Source organism: Spodoptera frugiperda, chromosome 22 (assembly GCF_023101765.2).
Source record: "Spodoptera frugiperda isolate SF20-4 chromosome 22, AGI-APGP_CSIRO_Sfru_2.0, whole genome shotgun sequence".
Lineage (NCBI taxonomy): Eukaryota > Metazoa > Arthropoda > Insecta > Lepidoptera > Noctuidae > Spodoptera > Spodoptera frugiperda.
Genome location: NC_064233.1, coordinates 93974 through 110917, shown reverse-complemented (window position 1 = coordinate 110917; position 16944 = coordinate 93974). Strand labels below are relative to the sequence as shown.

The 16944-nt window shown below is 38.9% G+C and overlaps 4 protein-coding genes across 4 annotated transcripts in view; 2 read left to right on the top strand and 2 right to left on the bottom strand.

The window, feature by feature from the left end:
• Window positions 1-16944, top strand: part of LOC126912128 (uncharacterized) — a 92318-nt gene that overhangs the window by 21144 nt on the left and 54230 nt on the right. The window lies entirely within an intron of this gene.
• On the bottom strand, window positions 1354-2977 carry LOC118279498 (uncharacterized). Its single transcript, XM_035599132.2, has 4 exons — window positions 2943-2977; window positions 2684-2835; window positions 2344-2534; window positions 1354-2209 (listed from the first exon to the last, which is right to left on the bottom strand). Exons 1-4 carry the CDS (start codon window positions 2975-2977, stop codon window positions 1421-1423), a joined length of 1167 nt encoding a protein of 388 aa, XP_035455025.2. The 3' UTR covers window positions 1354-1420.
• LOC118280132 (uncharacterized) lies at window positions 6129-16559 on the bottom strand. Its single transcript, XM_050702440.1, has 6 exons — window positions 16401-16559; window positions 15938-16006; window positions 15199-15349; window positions 13992-14109; window positions 12881-13052; window positions 6129-6308 (listed from the first exon to the last, which is right to left on the bottom strand). The coding sequence occupies exons 2-6, from the start codon at window positions 15992-15994 to the stop codon at window positions 6129-6131; spliced, it is 678 nt and encodes a 225-aa protein (XP_050558397.1). The 5' UTR covers window positions 15995-16006; window positions 16401-16559.
• Window positions 7638-10465, top strand: LOC118280130 (differentially expressed in FDCP 8 homolog). The gene has a single exon (XM_035600054.2). The coding sequence runs from the start codon at window positions 7884-7886 to the stop codon at window positions 9207-9209; it is 1326 nt and encodes a 441-aa protein (XP_035455947.2). The 5' UTR covers window positions 7638-7883; the 3' UTR covers window positions 9210-10465.

The window sequence follows — 16944 nt, the reverse complement described above, 5'->3', positions numbered from 1 at the left end:
ACGAAATCTAATTCTATAGATATTTATTTTTTTGCAAATAGGTTACAAGATGACACTTTTTCACGTCAATCTCTTAAATAACTAGATGAGACTGGCCAAAACTAACTCAGACGTTCAAATAAACCGTGACCGAAAACCGTGCAAACGGATTCTGTAGTGGTCTTTAGAGGAAATACAACAACTGTATGACCGCACCTATTCAGATGGCAGCACGCATGTGTCAGTGTACTAATTTCGGGAGAGCACTATTTACATGACAACTGACTCATTTTCTACGTTTGGGTTTAAATGGTAAAGAGGTATTATCAGCAAACAGTACAATTCCATGGTTACCTCTTACAAGATAAGGTGAATCACTATAATATAAATAAGAAATAAAAATGGGCCGAGATTTGACCCCTGCGGAACACCCACCTTAACAATAGACCCGGCGGAAATTTTTCCGTTAATTTCGACTCTCTGAATCCTATCAGAGTATGAGATAAGTAGGTCCAGAGAGTTGCCTCGTATTCCATAATGGGATAGCTTCCTGATCAGTGTATCATGAGGGACACAATCGAACGCCTTGGATAAGTCACAAAAATTACCCAATGCGTCGCCTGCATATTTTGCGTAATTGGATATCATTTTGCGAAAATGACATTTTAAGTGAGCGGATACCGATGACGTTATCACATTGGAATGTTTAGTCAGGTATACATACAACAATTATCGCTTCTGTTTCCAAGAAACTACCAAATCGATCATTGTTTAACAAATAGGTACCACAATATATAAGACTTGGTCTACACCTTATCTACTTTCCCACGCTTCCCTACGTACTAACAATACACCCCGGCTTCATACGGGCGCTATATTCTCGGAAATTATGGTGAAACAGGGGTGTAAGTGCGTCCACTGTCTTGTCTATAGAATTAGATTTCGTTTTCTTTTTGGTTTGTGAGGAAACTTTGGAACAAGGCTTTGGTAATGCTCGTGATGGCAAACAAGTGTAAACAAGTCTAAACTACAGTCTATTTCGTCAGATTTTACTACACCGTAGTATCACCTGCTACGCCGTAGCATCGTGTGGTACGAATTAAAAATAACCTTTTCTATAAAATACGATAAGACTAATGCTAATAGTTGTTTATGAGTCTATTATGAAGTGAAACTTACAGAATGTTGAATTTGTATTCCTTAGCTGTGTCAGGAATAAGGGGTTTTATAGAAAATATCGAATTTGAAGTTATCAAAAATAATTTTATTCATTGATTATTATTACATTACATTAAAGTATAATTATTTTACAACTATTTAATACATTTCATAAGTAATATACACAACATTTATAACGTCATTTTTGGTTTAAGTAACAATTTCATTTGTACAATTCCCTAAATTAATAATTATTTACATACATACATACAAGACATTCCTACTAACTATAATGTTTGACGCATCGGTCGTCGTGGCCCCAGTATTTGGCGCTGCGCGGTACTTCGGCGACATGGCGTCTTGGGGTCGCCTTGGCTGTTGTTCCGTCTTTCTTTCCATTAATCCTCCCCTTTCGTGATCTCATACTTATGTGCGGCGGGCGGGAGTCGGGTCCTGACCATGTGTCTTCGCTGACTGAGATTGATTCCTTTGAGAGGGCTCTAAGTCTCAATAACCTAGCTCCAACGCCTAATTTTGGCTTTTCTGGGGCCTGAGACACATTTCTTTCGGGGTGACTTTGGAAGATATCCCCCCCTTGTTGGCAGTCATTAGCCTTTATTCTCGTCTCTTCTGTTTGCCGCCAAGAGTTAAGGTCGTATCTTTTCCTTAAGGTATCATCACCTGTCCATGTATCTTGGCTAACTGAGATTGGTTCTTTCTTAGGCTTCGTGTCCTCATTATTACGCAGACTAATCTGAGATATACTTTGACTGACTTCTTCTGCAAGCGCCGCAGCATCTGGTTTATTCTCGTTCTTCTCGGGGCTTTTCTTCCAACATCTATAGCTGGCTTCACTGACATTTTCTTCCGTGGTTGTTACCAGATGAGCGGTGTAAAACTGTTGCAGCGTAGTCGGTAGGGGAAGAAACTTGTTGAGGCAAAGGTCTGCGGAGAGTAGTAGCCACGTTGTGCTGACTGGTGGGGACGAGAGCAGACGGAGACGGATCGAGACCGAGAGCTCGTCCATCTCTTGAGCTACTACGGAGAGTAGCTCGCGACCGTTTTGCATTAACTGTGGACAAAAGAAAGTTACATATTAGTATTTTAATCTGCTTAGCTGTCACAATGTTACTAAACAATGAATGTATGTGTTTGGCAATAAAACAGCATTTTTTACAAAATAATAAATGTTCGTTTGAAACTTACTTGTGCAGCGAGACTGTGATGTGCACGTGTATCATGGGCGGCGAGTAAAGCACGCAAGTATTGCAGTAGTGGCTCAGCTAGAAAGTGAAGCTTGTCGCCGTTACTGAGGCGAGCGTTGGCGAAGTAATCCCCCATCAGATTCGCAGCGTTGACGAGGAACAGCGGATTTGAGCGCTGTAGCACGTCCAGTTCTGTTGAAGAAGATGACAATTATTTATTTGATATATTCCTTAAGAAGTTTTTACGAAGCTTCGAGCAGAAGTTCAATTCGAGGGGATTGCGGTAAAACCGGGTGAACTGAATTCAAAGGGGTAAATAGATCTTGGGAAAGGGTACTTACTGGAGAAAGTGTCCTGCATGACGACATTAAGGAGGGTTCTACGAAGCAGTGGCTTGTTCTGCTGGCGAGTGAACGAAACACCCACTGCGGCCAGCTTACGCGCCATCACCGGGCACCGCAGGGCCGCCGCGCGGAACGTCGCGAATGCTTGTCTAGACAAAGTAAAATAAAATTATTAGTAATATTTACGGGACACGATGAGAATAAGATACTAGTAGAAGATATAATTTGAAAAAAAAAGAAATAGATAAATACTTACTGCACACGCGAGTCGTCCGGACACATGGATGACATTGTAGTCTCAAACTGTTTCAACTTTATGTTGAATTGGATGCCGTCGTCTTCAGGGGAAAATTGTTCCAACTGTAACAAAGATGAGTCAATAAATTAACAATCATGTCCCCAGTTATTAATTAGTAAGTAAAATAATTTAAGAAAATATAATGTTACATACCAAGGCCAATAAGGGATAATATTGTTCATCGACCCGGAGCAAGTCCTTTAAAGCTCCGTCTTCCTCGTCCACCGAGGATTTAGTCTCCGGTGTTTGTGGAGTCTTTACCTCGGGCTCGATGGAGTTGACGGAGTCTCTCCTAGTCTCCCGTTGTTCTTCCATTATCATGGGATCTGTGGGAAAAGATTAATTAGATTTTGTTTCGAATAGGAATTTAAAAAAATCCTTAGTATTTCTACGGGTACATACCGGCCGACTCCACTTCTTCACTCCAGCTAAAACTCTCGACAACCATGTTTATTAAATGATTACAAAATTAATTTCAATACTGATGCACACTCGGTACACGACTATACAGTGCGATGTCACAAGAGCAACTGGCGAAGTGACGGGTGAACTGCTAGCCTACAACTTGTATTGTGTTAACAACATACAATACGTGGTGGGGAGAAGTGATACGCTGTCTCTCTCTAACGCACACCTTTTGTGTTTTGCTATCTCACTTTTTCACTATTGTATATTTTGTCCTTATCTAACGCATCAATTGCTGTGTAGTCATATGTGGCTATCTCTTTCTGACTTATATTGTTAAAGAAGTTATTACAAATAAATTGACCAGTAGAATAAGGTATGATGAAAACAAGATTAAATTGGTTTTCGTTCATTAATGCAATAAAATGCTCAGAAGCTTTTTGAAGCCTTCAGTTCCATATACAGACAGAATGTATGTTGGGATGTACAGATTCCCATATTTAGAGAGACGAGAGAGCGCTGCTCTTAAGTTTCATTTACATAGCCGTGTATTATATTGTCTAGTCCCATCACGCCACATATCCATCGCAGCATCCTCATCTCTGCTGTAGGCAAACTTCTTTCACCCGCCTTTCTCATGGCCCAGCACCCGAATCCATATAGATCGACAGGTGTGACCACTCAATTGTAAAGGACATATTTTAACGAATTGTTAAATGGAACTCAATGGAACAGACATTCAAAGAAATAGTCAATGTGGTATTCCAAGATTAAATTAAGGTTAGAGGAGGTTAGCCAGTTCGCTAGGATCAAATGCTTTTTCGGGATCGATAAATTTCGTAATACATTTATGTACCTTTTACCTAAATCTACTGTTCTACAATTTCTGCCGTCAAAGCATTAATAACGTCCAGTGTTGAATTATTATTTCCAATATAATATAAGTTTGAAATTGCTAATCCGCCTAAAGCAAGCGTGGTATTTTATAATGCTCAAACGTTTCCTGGAAGAGAACGCGTTAGGTAAGCGATAAGGTCGGCTATCGTAACCTAAAGACTAAGCCTACTGACGCGACGTCACGTAGGCTGCGCGACGTTACCGCGTATGCGCACGCTGCTTATCTTAGATTCGAAACTAGTAGAGCTTTACTCAGTATATTTACGTGAGTAATGTTCAAAAGTTTCCTTACAAAATAGACAGAAAACGAAATCTAATTCTATAGATATTTATTTTTTTGCAAATAGGTTACAAGATGACACTTTTTCACGTCAATCTCTTAAATAACTAGATGAGACTGGCCAAAACTAACTCAGACGTTCAAATAAACCGTGACCGAAAACCGTGCAAACGGATTCTGTAGTGGTCTTTAGAGGAAATACAACAACTGTATGACCGCACCTATTCAGATGGCAGCACGCATGTGTCAGTGTACTAATTTCGGGAGAGCACTATTTACATGACAACTGACTCATTTTCTACGTTTGGGTTTAAATGGTAAAGAGGTATTATCAGCAAACAGTACAATTCCATGGTTACCTCTTACAAGATAAGGTGAATCACTATAATATAAATAAGAAATAAAAATGGGCCGAGATTTGACCCCTGCGGAACACCCACCTTAACAATAGACCCGGCGGAAATTTTTCCGTTAATTTCGACTCTCTGAATCCTATCAGAGTATGAGATAAGTAGGTCCAGAGAGTTGCCTCGTATTCCATAATGGGATAGCTTCCTGATCAGTGTATCATGAGGGACACACAGTCGAACGCCTTGGATAAGTCACAAAAATTACCCAATGCGTCGCCTGATATTTTGCAATTGGATATCATTTTGCGAAAATGACATTGTGAGCGGATACCGATGTCGTTATCACGTTGGAATGTCTAGTCAGGTATACATACAACAATTATCGCTTCTGTTTCCAAGAAACTACCAAATCGATCATTGTTTAAGAAATAATACAATATAATATGAGACTTGGACTATACCTTATCTACTTTCCCACACTTACCTACGTACTAACAATACACCCCGGCTTCACACGTGCGCTATATTCATATAGCCTTTAACCTTTCGTATAAAAAACAACAATAGAAAATGCATTGTGACTCGCGTAGATCTGCGTTCTGGCACACGACGGGTTAATCCCTGAAGAGGTAGGCAGAGGTGCACTTTATTACACGTAATGTCACTGTACAATGTAACACCCAGTTTTCACAATTTATGTTGTAAGTCCCATGTATTAAGGTGGTGAGCCTATTGCCATTTATTCTCCTACAAATCATTTTCGATCATTTTTAATCAGCACCGACAGCCATCAGACCACCACAGCGGACTACCTAGTGGGTTACCGGGGCTCTGACTCGAAAAGCAGGAGTAGGAATGGGGTGGTTTTTAGTCAGTAATTGCCGCACTCAGAGACATTTAATGATTACTTAATCTATTCCTTAGTAACGATTTTGTATCGAAAACAATTGCTAAGGACTGAGTTAAGTAACCATTAAATGACTCAGTAGTGTTCCGGTGTTTTCATGGTTGTATCTACTGTAGATCCTGTAAATGAGTTGCAGCGGTTTTGGAAGGTTGAGGCAGGCTGCCCCAATATAAGTTGTTAAACTGACATGGTCACTAACACTATCATTAGAACTTGAGACGGGATATTTACCATGTTTATTTATGTCTATGAGTTTCCGATATTTCAGCACTGTTGCAAGCGCTATGATCAGTTCATCCGTGATCTTAAATTCTAACGTTAGGGCTGTCCCAAATTAAATGGCATGATGATGCCAGTACCTCATCATCATCAGACTCGGGCAGCTGGTGGTGCGCCTCCATGGCCTCCACGACGTACCGCGGCACGTAGCTGTCGTCGTCAGAGCTGTAGTCCTCGCTCTCGTCGTCACACTCGAAGTAACGGCTCTGGAATTAAAAATATGACGGTCATTCTTTTTTTTTACCGACTTATTTATAACACTCGAGTCGAGACAGTGCCGGCGTAAGGGCCACTGATACCCCGGGCGAAAATATTGTGGCGCCCACTTGAGGGAAGCAATATCAAGTGTTAGTTTTTTGCTGATCCCAAGTAAAATTATATTAAGAATTTCATCTTTCCTTTAGCGTTACCCAGAGCTAACGACGCGGACGTAGAAAGTTTTGTTCTCAATAAAAAATATGCATATGCACAGAGCGTAGAGCACAGTTCTGAGGGTTTGCACCAGGAGAGGCAAGAGACTCCAACTTCAGACCTTGGCGCCCCCCAGAATTTGTCGCCCTGGGCCATCGCCCCATCACGCCCTAGGAATCGCATCCGAGACTTCTCGTTCGGAAATCGCCTTTGCAATACTCTTCTTATTAAGTCAGTAATCATTACTGATTTAATAGTAACTAATGAAACGTTGTAGCTACCCACCCCGATGTAGTAATACTAGTATTCTGTGGTAATACTCTATTTTACCCCGCCTCTGCCTACCCATTCGGAAATAATAGGCGCTATGTTTATATTCGAATCTCAGACCCAAAAACCTAACATTTACTTTACCGCCATATTTTATTTTATTAAAAAACAAATAAACAATAAAATGCGCGCCAATAATACCTAATTAGGGTTAACATTAAACCCTTATTACCTAATTCACTACAAAGTTTAACCTACTAATATACTCCATTAGAATAATGCAATAATTATCAATATTAAATACAAAGATTAATATTAGCACGTGTTGGTCGTAGGTCATTTACTAAGTACTTGTAATCTAGGTAATGGGCACAAATATAGAAGCTGATCTCATTTACGGAGCGTGCAATTTAAATCTTTTTAAAACTCGAGGTTACACTCATTTAATATACATTGACGGTTTTGTATAGAACGTGGATTAGTTGTAGTGAAATATTTGGTAGTTTAGAAGCAATGTATGCTAAAAAAATTTGCTAGAAAACGCAATGAGTTGCTTTGTGTTGACAGCTGACCGATAAAAGTTATTGACGTGAGTTTGGTACGCCTGCGCTGTGGGGTGACGTTTCGTTCCAAGTTGCTTTCGTGTCGTAAATATTGTTTATCATTTTTGTGTTAAAATTTTATTATATAGCACATAATTATTGAGTAAAATTAGTCTATTTTTGTTAGTTTTTAAAACCTATTATTTAATAACAAAAAATAAAATAATAGTTTAAACACGTTTTGTATCATCACCTTTGCTTTTCTGCTCTAAACGGAACGCACTCAATACTACCAACATACAGAAACGAATAATGAATTCATCTGTCAAAAAATGACGACAACAGTACTATTGTGATATTTGTGATACGGAGAAAAAAACCACGAATCGCAATCAAAACATAACTGATTCAGAAACGAAATGAGACGTAACGCAAGATAACAGTTGTGTGCTTGACTAAAACGTAAAAACACTGACGTGCGTATTGCAAAATTTTACGCAAATGTACGCGAGATATAATTGTGATTGTTGATCATCCTTTGTGTAAAATTTAACGACCATGGCAGCAGCCATCGCGAACGACTCACCTAAATACAGGAACAGCATTATATGCTGCAGCCCAAGCGTAGAAGCTACTTCTAGAACATCAACATCGTCGACTTCAGGCAACCTATCCTTAGACGAAGGATACGACTCGAATTGCATACCAAAATCAATTGCGAACCAAAAATTGAAGATCCACAGCTCAGCGACGAAAGAGGAGATAGAAAAAGCGATTATACGGTGCAAAGAACTCGTTTTAAACACAGCACAATGTTCCGACGAGCGCAAATGGCTTGTGAGATACCTTGTAGAGTTACGACTACGCTTAGAAGACATAAAAGACAATAATGGGCAAGCGAGGTTGCGCGTTTCTATAAAGGGACATCACTTCGAGCAGCAGACCAACCCTTCGAACCGTAAACAGTACTGCGACCACTGCAGCGGAGTCATTTGGAGTATTGTGCAAGGTTCCTACATATGCAACGACTGTGGATACCTGTGTCACTACAAATGTGTGGACCATATATGCAGAGTTTGTGCCCATGTCCTTATGACAGAAAAAGGGAGCTTCGAAATGAGTATATGTCCGGAAAAAGGCTTAGCAGCGCAAGACTATAAGTGCGCAGAGTGCCAAACCGCATTAACTTTCAAAGACATGTGGAATGAACCGCGATTATGTGACTATACTGGCTTATATTTCTGTGCTACGTGCCACTGGAACGATTTATCCGCAATACCCGCTAGAGTGATACATAATTGGGATTGGGAAAAACGGTATGTGTCTCGGTTAGCATACCAAATGCTGAATCTATCGTGGTCCAGACCATATATCGATATTGAAAGGATAAACCCGAGGTTATTCAACTTTATAGCGGAGTTAGAATGGGTGCACAAGATGCGGAAAGACTTGGAATGGATGCGACGGTACCTCTGTGCTTGTGCGGAAGGCACGAACTTACTATCACCGTTATTCGTTCAACTTGGAGATGTGAACAAGAAGTACAGCATGAGTCATTTGCAAGCTATTAACGATGGGTCTTTAGAGACACAGTTAACGGAACTAACGGAGGTGTGTCGGTCACATATAACGAGCTGTGATCTTTGTTCTGGGAAGGGGTACCTCTGTGAGGTGTGTAAGAACAACGAAGTGTTGTATCCGTTTGACAGCGGAGCCTTAATGTGTGATAAGTGTAATTCGATGTATCATAGAGGCTGTTGGCTACGTAAAGGGCAGAAGTGTCTCAAGTGTCTTCGATTAGAGGAACGAAAGAAGACCGTTGACGATGTGCAAACTGATATTACGGACACATTAGAATATGACATTGACAAGTTTGTGAATTAAAACGTTTTATAAGCAACGCATTGGCTTTAAAATCTATGTTTTTTTATTGTAAATTTTATTAAAAGAATTGTCTGCTTGCATATTAGCGACTAAGTCGTGCGATTTTACGACTGTTGTATGTTTTTACATGGGTGTTATTTGTCACGATATTTCAACATAATTAAATACTATCATTAGAACTTGAGACATGATATTTACCATGTTTATTTATGTCTATGAGTTTCCAGTTCATCCGTGATCATGGCGCTTGCAACAGTGCCGAAATATCGGAAACTTATAGACATAAATAAACATGGTAAATATCTCGTCTCAAGTTCTAATGATAGTGTTAGTGACCATGTCTGTTTAAAAACTTATATAGTTATGTCAAGCTATTTTGACATAAGCTAAACAATAACTGCAGTAAATAAATGATTTTGCAAACAAATTTTGTATTCAATACCTGTCGTAAATCTTTGTAAATAGAGCTCATAATTGTTTGAAGAAACTGTAACATAGAATTTGTTTAAATATTGTAATTGAACAGATACTCAAATGCACCCATGAAAAAACAATTTTAAGTTTAAAATTACAAGTCTAAAAGCTTCCAAATTATATAGTTATAAAAAAATACTATATTTTACTATAGTATAAAAAAAATATTAGATAGGTATAAATATTTCAAAATAAATTTGACTCGTCGCAAATCTGTGAGCAGCTTTTGAAACAGGGTTTCTGAAAAACTAGATTTCGAAAGTGAATTTTGACCGAAAATCACACTAATATGTATTTTAAATGTGAAAATTTGTTGGTTTATATGTTTGTTCGTCAATCATGCTGAAACTACTGAACGGATTTTGATGAAATTTGGTATACAGACAGGGTATGAGTTGACTTGGGTGATAGGATACTTTTTATCTCACGGGAAGGCAAAGCCGTTGGCAGAAGCTATAATAGTTGTTAAAAGATTTTTTTGGGTATGGTATTTAAAATCAAGTTTCTTTTTTCTTTATATTAGGAAACCCTGTTCCAAAAAGTACTATAGACTATTTAAAAATAAAAAAATGCTTTAAATATATGAAAAAACAATCTAAATTCGTGCCTATAATATTGTCATCAGAAAAAAAAACACATTTCATGTATGTAAATAATTAAATGATTCATTTTTTTATACACATATATATATATATATAATATGTACTGACGGACAACTAAGCAATATTTCATTCATACATACATCTAACAAATAAATAAATGCTATAAAAAAATGTTAAAAACTGAATTTTATTTACAAGTTCTTGAACATCATTTTCGGTTTTTACTCTGAAAATTCTTTTTCAATGATTTTTTTTTCGGTTTAGTTATTATATTCTTTATTTATCCGTCTTTCCAATCCCCGATTCCCCAACAACCCTTAAATTCCTAACCCCCAAAAGGCCGGCCGCGATTGCTTACAATTAGGTGATCAGACTGCTCGTTCACCGGCTTGTACCATAAAAAAAGTTTTATCTAGTGATCACTGTCGTGGCACACAAGCCAATGGTTTGCCATTCCTGGTTTAGGTGCTACACACGCTAAGTATCTTGCAGTTAATCGACAGTTTAGAGGTGAATGAAGTTACTTATAGTCGTTTTCTTGCCATAAGTAACTTTTGACAGGTCTGTGCTACAATTTCTTTTATACCACGACGCGACGGTGGCAAGAAAGCACACAAATTACATTGTATATGTGTACCTCTGTCTACCAATAACGAATACAAATGTATGCAAATTCGCTTCAACGACGCTACTGACATACTTTCTTTATGATAGAGGTAGTCTAGTTGGTTTTAAGTGCAAATGCATCGAAATACGTAATAAATAATTAGTTAATATTCTAGTCTGACTGGTTTGAAATAGTACCTAACGATAATAATGTTATTTAAGTCTATCTATCTATATCGTCACGCCCTTTATCCCCGAAGACGAAGGCAGAGGTGCACATTACGGCACGTAATGCCGCTATACAATGTACACCCACTTTTCACCATTTGTGTTATCAGTCCCATGTAATAGGGGGTGAGCCTATTGCCATATATTGGACACAATTCCAGACTTGTTTATAATGCAGTTTTAAAGTGCCAAAAATAGATTTGCGCAAAGAATGTGTGAAATATGCATAAAAATGTGCATAAAAAAACATTTTCAAGAGCAAAACTTAAGCTTGTGATCCTATTTCTGGAAAAACGTGTTTAGGATTTTGACCTGTTCTTTTCTGGGGCCTTAGTCTGAGAATGGTAGATCACTGAACAGTGCAAGAGGGATGGAGCTATACAACCTACATAGCGCCGTCCCTCTCGCACTGTCTTTTTATTTTCATGTCTTTGACCCAGTCAGAAAGGGCGAGCGGTCAAGGCGGCTTTGTCGCTTGGTGTATATAGGGTGACTGGTAATTAGTGAACGATATTTAAACACGCGATTGTACTCATGATTACAAACAACTTTCCCAAAGAAACTGTTTTTGTATACTCATTAGTTTTATTTTTATCACAATAACAAAACAACAAAATTTCGCGCGTTTTCGCTGATCAGCTGTTAACAGCGAGGCGCCCGCGTAATCGGAAGTCTAGTAGGTATTTTGGAACATTACGCACGCGTGCTAATGTTATTTTGTTATTGTGATAAAAATAAAACTAATGAGTATACAAAAAAGTCATATATGTACAAGTTGCGAAAGTTTGTTAGTTTGTGTGTATATTTGTTACTCAATCACGTCAAAACGGCTGAAGGGATCGGAATAAAATTTGGAACAAGGATAGATTATGATCTGGAATAACACATAGGTTACTTTTCATACCAAAAGGCGGGCGAAGCCGCTGGCAGATATTAGTATCTATACTAATATATACTAATATTATAAAGCTGAAGAGTTTGTTTGTTTGTTTGAACGCGCTAATCTCCGGAACTACTGGTCCGATTTGAATAATTATTTTTGTGTTGGGTAGTGCATTTATCGAGGAAGGCTATAGTATATAAAACATCACGCTATGACCAATAGGAGCCGAGCAGAGCGGGTGAAACCGCGCGGAAGTAGCTAATATAATAATATCTACATTTAATTATTATGTTATCGGCTTACTCACGTAATGTTTTGACGAGGAACTCGACTAGTTTCAAGCCATGCTAGAGGCTCATATTCATGAGCAGCATTCCGCGACACACGACGCGGCGACTGTCGCGCTGCTACTGTAGAGTAGTCGAGTTCCTCGTCAAACAGTTACGTGAGTATGCCGATAACATAATAATTAATTTAGTATGTCTCACGAAAGTTACAATGAAATCTTTATATATATAATTCTTCTGTAAGTGTGTATGTCACTGAACTTCTCTTAAACGACTGAACTGATTTTGATGAAATTTTTTGTGTGTGTTCAAGGGGATCTGAGAATGGTTTAGATTCACAATTTTTAATTAATTTTTAATTTGTTAGTAGTTGTTGATTTTGGAATATTTTACATCGGATCCGACGGACGGCGCTACCATCGCAGTGTCAAATATGAATGACGTTAGATATTGTCATAACATTTGAATAATAATTTTCATCAAAAAGGTCCATAATGTTTTAGCTTATGAAAAAAGTTTAAAATTTTCAAATTAACGTGTAGACAGGACAACGTCTGTCGGGTCCGCTAGTATCTACATTTATGTTCTTACCTGGCACTCCAGACACCGGCAACTCTCCCTGTAGGTGCAGTTGTTGGTGAGTGCGCTGTCGATGTGTCGTAAGTAGAGTTCGTCGTTGGTGATGCCGCGCCGCTTGCGTCGAGCCAGCGACCAGAGCAGCGTCAGGAGAGTGCCGCGGCCTTTTGGACATTTTGTGGGGCCACTGTGAACATTGGCATGTGGTCAAAGCCATTTATATCAATTAAAATATTATAGGCGCTTTGAAATTACTTAAAAAACGTTGCCCTTCATTTTCTCCTGTGTCGTGGGTGCGTTTACAAACATACAAGTTCACATGCACATGACACCCAGACCCGCAACGACAATTTGTGGATCACACAAAGTGTTGCTCCGTGCGAGAATCGAACCCTCTATACGTTGCACGGCAGCCAGGCCTTTTGGACACTTCGTGGGGCCACTGGGAACATTGTCATGTGGTCAAAGCATTTATTTCTAAAATATAAGTATTATAGGTACTTTGAAATGACAATTAAAAAAAAACTTGCCCCACGCTAGGAATTTCTCCTGTGTCGTAGGTGCGTTTACAAACATACAAGTTCATACACATGACACCCAGACCCGGAACAACAATTTGTGGATCACACAAAGAGTTGCTCCGTGCGAGAATTGAACCCGCTACACGTTGCACGGCAGCCAGTTGCCGAATTGATTGATGTTCGTTAGTCTCCCTAAAACTCGAGACGGCCGGACCGATTTGGCAAATTTTGGTCTTGAATTATTATGGAAGTCCAGGGCAAGTTTAAAATGTGAGATAAAATATTTGATTAACATTATTGTTCTTCACTCAGTCTGTCGGTGAAGGTATAGGTGCTTGTTCCAAAATATTCGTGAACTCGCGATTACCGTACAAGGGGACTATAGGGTTTGATTCTCGAGACAGGTAGTGTTATTGGGGTTATATTAAATTTTTCAGTAACATTTCTCATTAAACGCTATTACCCTCTCTCCCATAGGCTTCTTCTTATATTGTATGTGCACCTCTGCCTACCCCATCACAGAACGAAAAATCAAGACACCAAAAACCCTTGAACAATTTTACAAAATTGATCCCTATCACTCAAAAAATAGAGTACAAAATCACCTGTTCCCCACAGAGTTGAGTAGTGCAGGCTTCATGTCGTCTCCCTCGCACAGTGCTGCCGTACTCTGTCTGCGTCGCGAGCGCAGCAAACTGTCCGATCTCTCCCTCTCATCTGATACTGGTAGGAGGGAAAGAGATGGAGTATGGTTATTGTGGAAGTAAATAATTACATTATTAATTATTTTTATGGCCGTTTTTTCTTTTAAAATGCCCAAAATTAGGATGTTCTCCTGTAGAATTAGTATGTTTATAAATACTTTACACCCACACCCGAATAGTGCGGGAATCAAACCCGCGACACGTTGCCATCATTCAGCTACTGCGTTAATCGTGCAGTCCAATGACTGAGGGGTAGTGGACTTTATAAGTAAAAAAGACTTAGATAAAATGAATCAAGGATTGGGAGCTAACTATATCATTTCTAAGTCTAAAACGTACATAGAAGTGATATCACGCGACATTTCAAAATAATATGTCGTCGAAAGTATATTTTGTTTCCGTGAGAAAATAAAAAATACCTATTTGTCTAATGTTTTAAAATAATAATCTACCAGACGGTTATTAAAATAAAAATGAGTCATCTTACGGTTATCAAAATATCTGTTCTTTTTTTCAAATCATCCAATGACTTCTCCCGCCTTGGGCGAGGCGAGAGGGAGTGTCAGACTCTTACTGACTAAAAACCACCTCGTTCCTACTCCTGCTTGTTGAGCCGGAGCCCCGGTAAACCCGCTAGGTAGTCCGCAGCTCCGGATCAGGCATCAGCCCTACTGGGCCCCATCTGTGGTGGTCTGATGGCTCTTTCAGGCGCGCGCAGAACGCGACGCGCCGCACGCACGGGTCTGGTTCTGGTCGGGCGGCGAGCTACCCTTGCTCGTCGTCTGCAGACCCGCATTTACGGAGGCCGGAGATCGTCTCGCGATCCCCGACGCCCTAGTGTCTCTCGCGATTTAAGCCATGTATAGTCTTAAGGTTATTCACAACTTCGCTTCACGCTTCGCTTCAAACTTCCTTGTGCGAACTGCTAGGGAGTGGAACTCCTTGCCGGAGTCTGTGTTTCCTGATGGGTACAACCTGGGTGTCTTCAAAGCCCGAGTGAATAGGTTGCTTATCATCACTTACCATCAGGCGAGATAGCGGCCAAACGTCGACCCATTAAATGTAAAAAACTGACTTAAGCCAAGTCCATAGTCTTAAGTTTACTCACAACTGACTTCCTGCTCGCAATAGCCCCAGCGTTCGTTGTCGTCCCGTTTCTGCTCCGGCCACAACTCCTGGACCGATGGGTTCTGGTATATCGTCTCCGTGGATGTGTTGCCGTTCTCAGCGTCGTACTGAGACTCGGGCTGGTTTAGCACCTGGGGGAGATGGGCAGAAGAGCTATAGAGTATTAGTATATGCAGTGCCGGTGTAAGGGCCACTGACACCCCGGGCGAATATTGTGGCACCCACTTGAGGGAAGCAATATAACCGGAGGGCCAATTCCCAGTCTTCCCATTCCCCGATTCCCCACAACTCATATATTTCTAACCCCAAAAAGGCCGGCAACGTACCTACTTTTAACGCCACTGGTGTTTCAAATGTCCATGGTCGGCGGCGATTGCTTACCATCAGGTGATTCGTCTGATACCTAGGTTAAGATACTTCAGTATCCTTAGTACGAGTTTGTTAAATGAAAACGAAAAGAGAGGGCGTTCTACGCTCTGATAGACCGGCGCGATAGAACCAAACAAAAACGATCTCATTGACGTAAAACAAACTCGTACTAAGCCCTCTGATTGAATGTGCAAAATGCATCTCTGTCTGCCTACCCTTTTGGAAACTAAAAGATATGGTATTATGTTCGTGATCAGTTTACTACAACTGCAATTTTTAAACTATTAATACCCATAGCCATCATTCTATTGAATCTTTTCATTTATTTTGTCGTTTCATTTCTATTTTACCTGATAATGTGCTCGCGTGCCTAAAAAGAATACCGCACCGGAACCGCTCGTTGCCATTTTTATTTATTTCTGTAATAAAAAAGTACTTTTTACATTTTATATTACTTTACTTGGAATTAAAAATGCTGAGTAACATTAGTAATTCATATTTAAATTAGTAAATGTTTTACAAGTTATTTATTCAAGTGTTTAACGTGGTAAACGAAATATTGAATAAATATAATATTATTATGATATTTATTCATGATTCCTACATCTGCAGTCAAGGTCATTTAAAAGAAAAAAAAGTGAAATTAAAATACAATTTTACATATAGAGGGTTATTGGGTTTATACTTAACAATATTTAATAAATAAAGCAATATTTTCCACTTAATTTCTCAATTATATAATCTAAAAACTGTACGAAGAAAAAATAAAGTAATAAAATTGATTATAAAATGAAATAGTTACGAGAAACTTACCTCAAAACGAATACTTTTAATATGAATGCGTTCGAAAATAATATTGTAATATTTTCTTTTAGTAAAATAATATTAAAACACACGCCTTTAATTAATATTTAATCATTTTCAAAGATTTGTTGTCGCGTTGCTGATATTTGACAAATCGGATTTGACAGACATTTGACTTGCGCAGTACATCCCTTATTTTGGGGTTGTCATTAGCGTAGGGAAAATCTATTTTTAGGGAGATTTTTTATTTTGAAGAATATGTAATCTAGAATATTTTTATGACTACAATATTTCAAAAACATCGAGTTGGTGAATTGACTGTGAATAAATACAAATTGGGTTTAAAACTTTCTACATCAACGAGCGCCCTCGTGGTTCTTACATTCGAAATAAGGAGATAGTAGCTCAGTTACTTACTTACTCTTGTTAGAATAGAGGGGCCAATGTCGTTTTCTCGCTGAATAACTTCATTCTTGGATGCTACAACAGATGTCGTTAGATGAGCGTGATATTTTGTGCGATGTTTCTTTTACCTAAGTTCTATATAACTAAA

Coding starts and splice junctions, on each gene's coding strand:
- LOC118279498 (XM_035599132.2), bottom strand. CDS start 2,977: ATGTCATCCATGTGTCCGGACGACTCGCGTGTGCA. Junction 2,836..2,942: donor CCGGACGACTCGCGTGTGCA/GTAAGTATTTAT, acceptor TACTTTGTCTAG/ACAAGCATTCGCGACGTTCC. Junction 2,210..2,343: donor ATCACAGTCTCGCTGCACAA/GTAAGTTTCAAA, acceptor TTTTGTCCACAG/TTAATGCAAAACGGTCGCGA.
- LOC118280130 (XM_035600054.2), top strand. CDS start 7,884: ATGGCAGCAGCCATCGCGAACGACTCACCTAAATACAGGAACAGCATT.
- LOC118280132 (XM_050702440.1), bottom strand. CDS start 15,994: ATGGCAACGAGCGGTTCCGGTGCGGTATTCTTTTTAGGCACGCGAGCA. Junction 14,110..15,198: donor TTGCGAGCAGGAAGTCAGTT/GTGAGTAAACTT, acceptor CCCTCCTACCAG/TATCAGATGAGAGGGAGAGA. Junction 13,053..13,991: donor CTCAACTCTGTGGGGAACAG/GTGATTTTGTAC, acceptor CAATGTTCACAG/TGGCCCCACAAAATGTCCAA.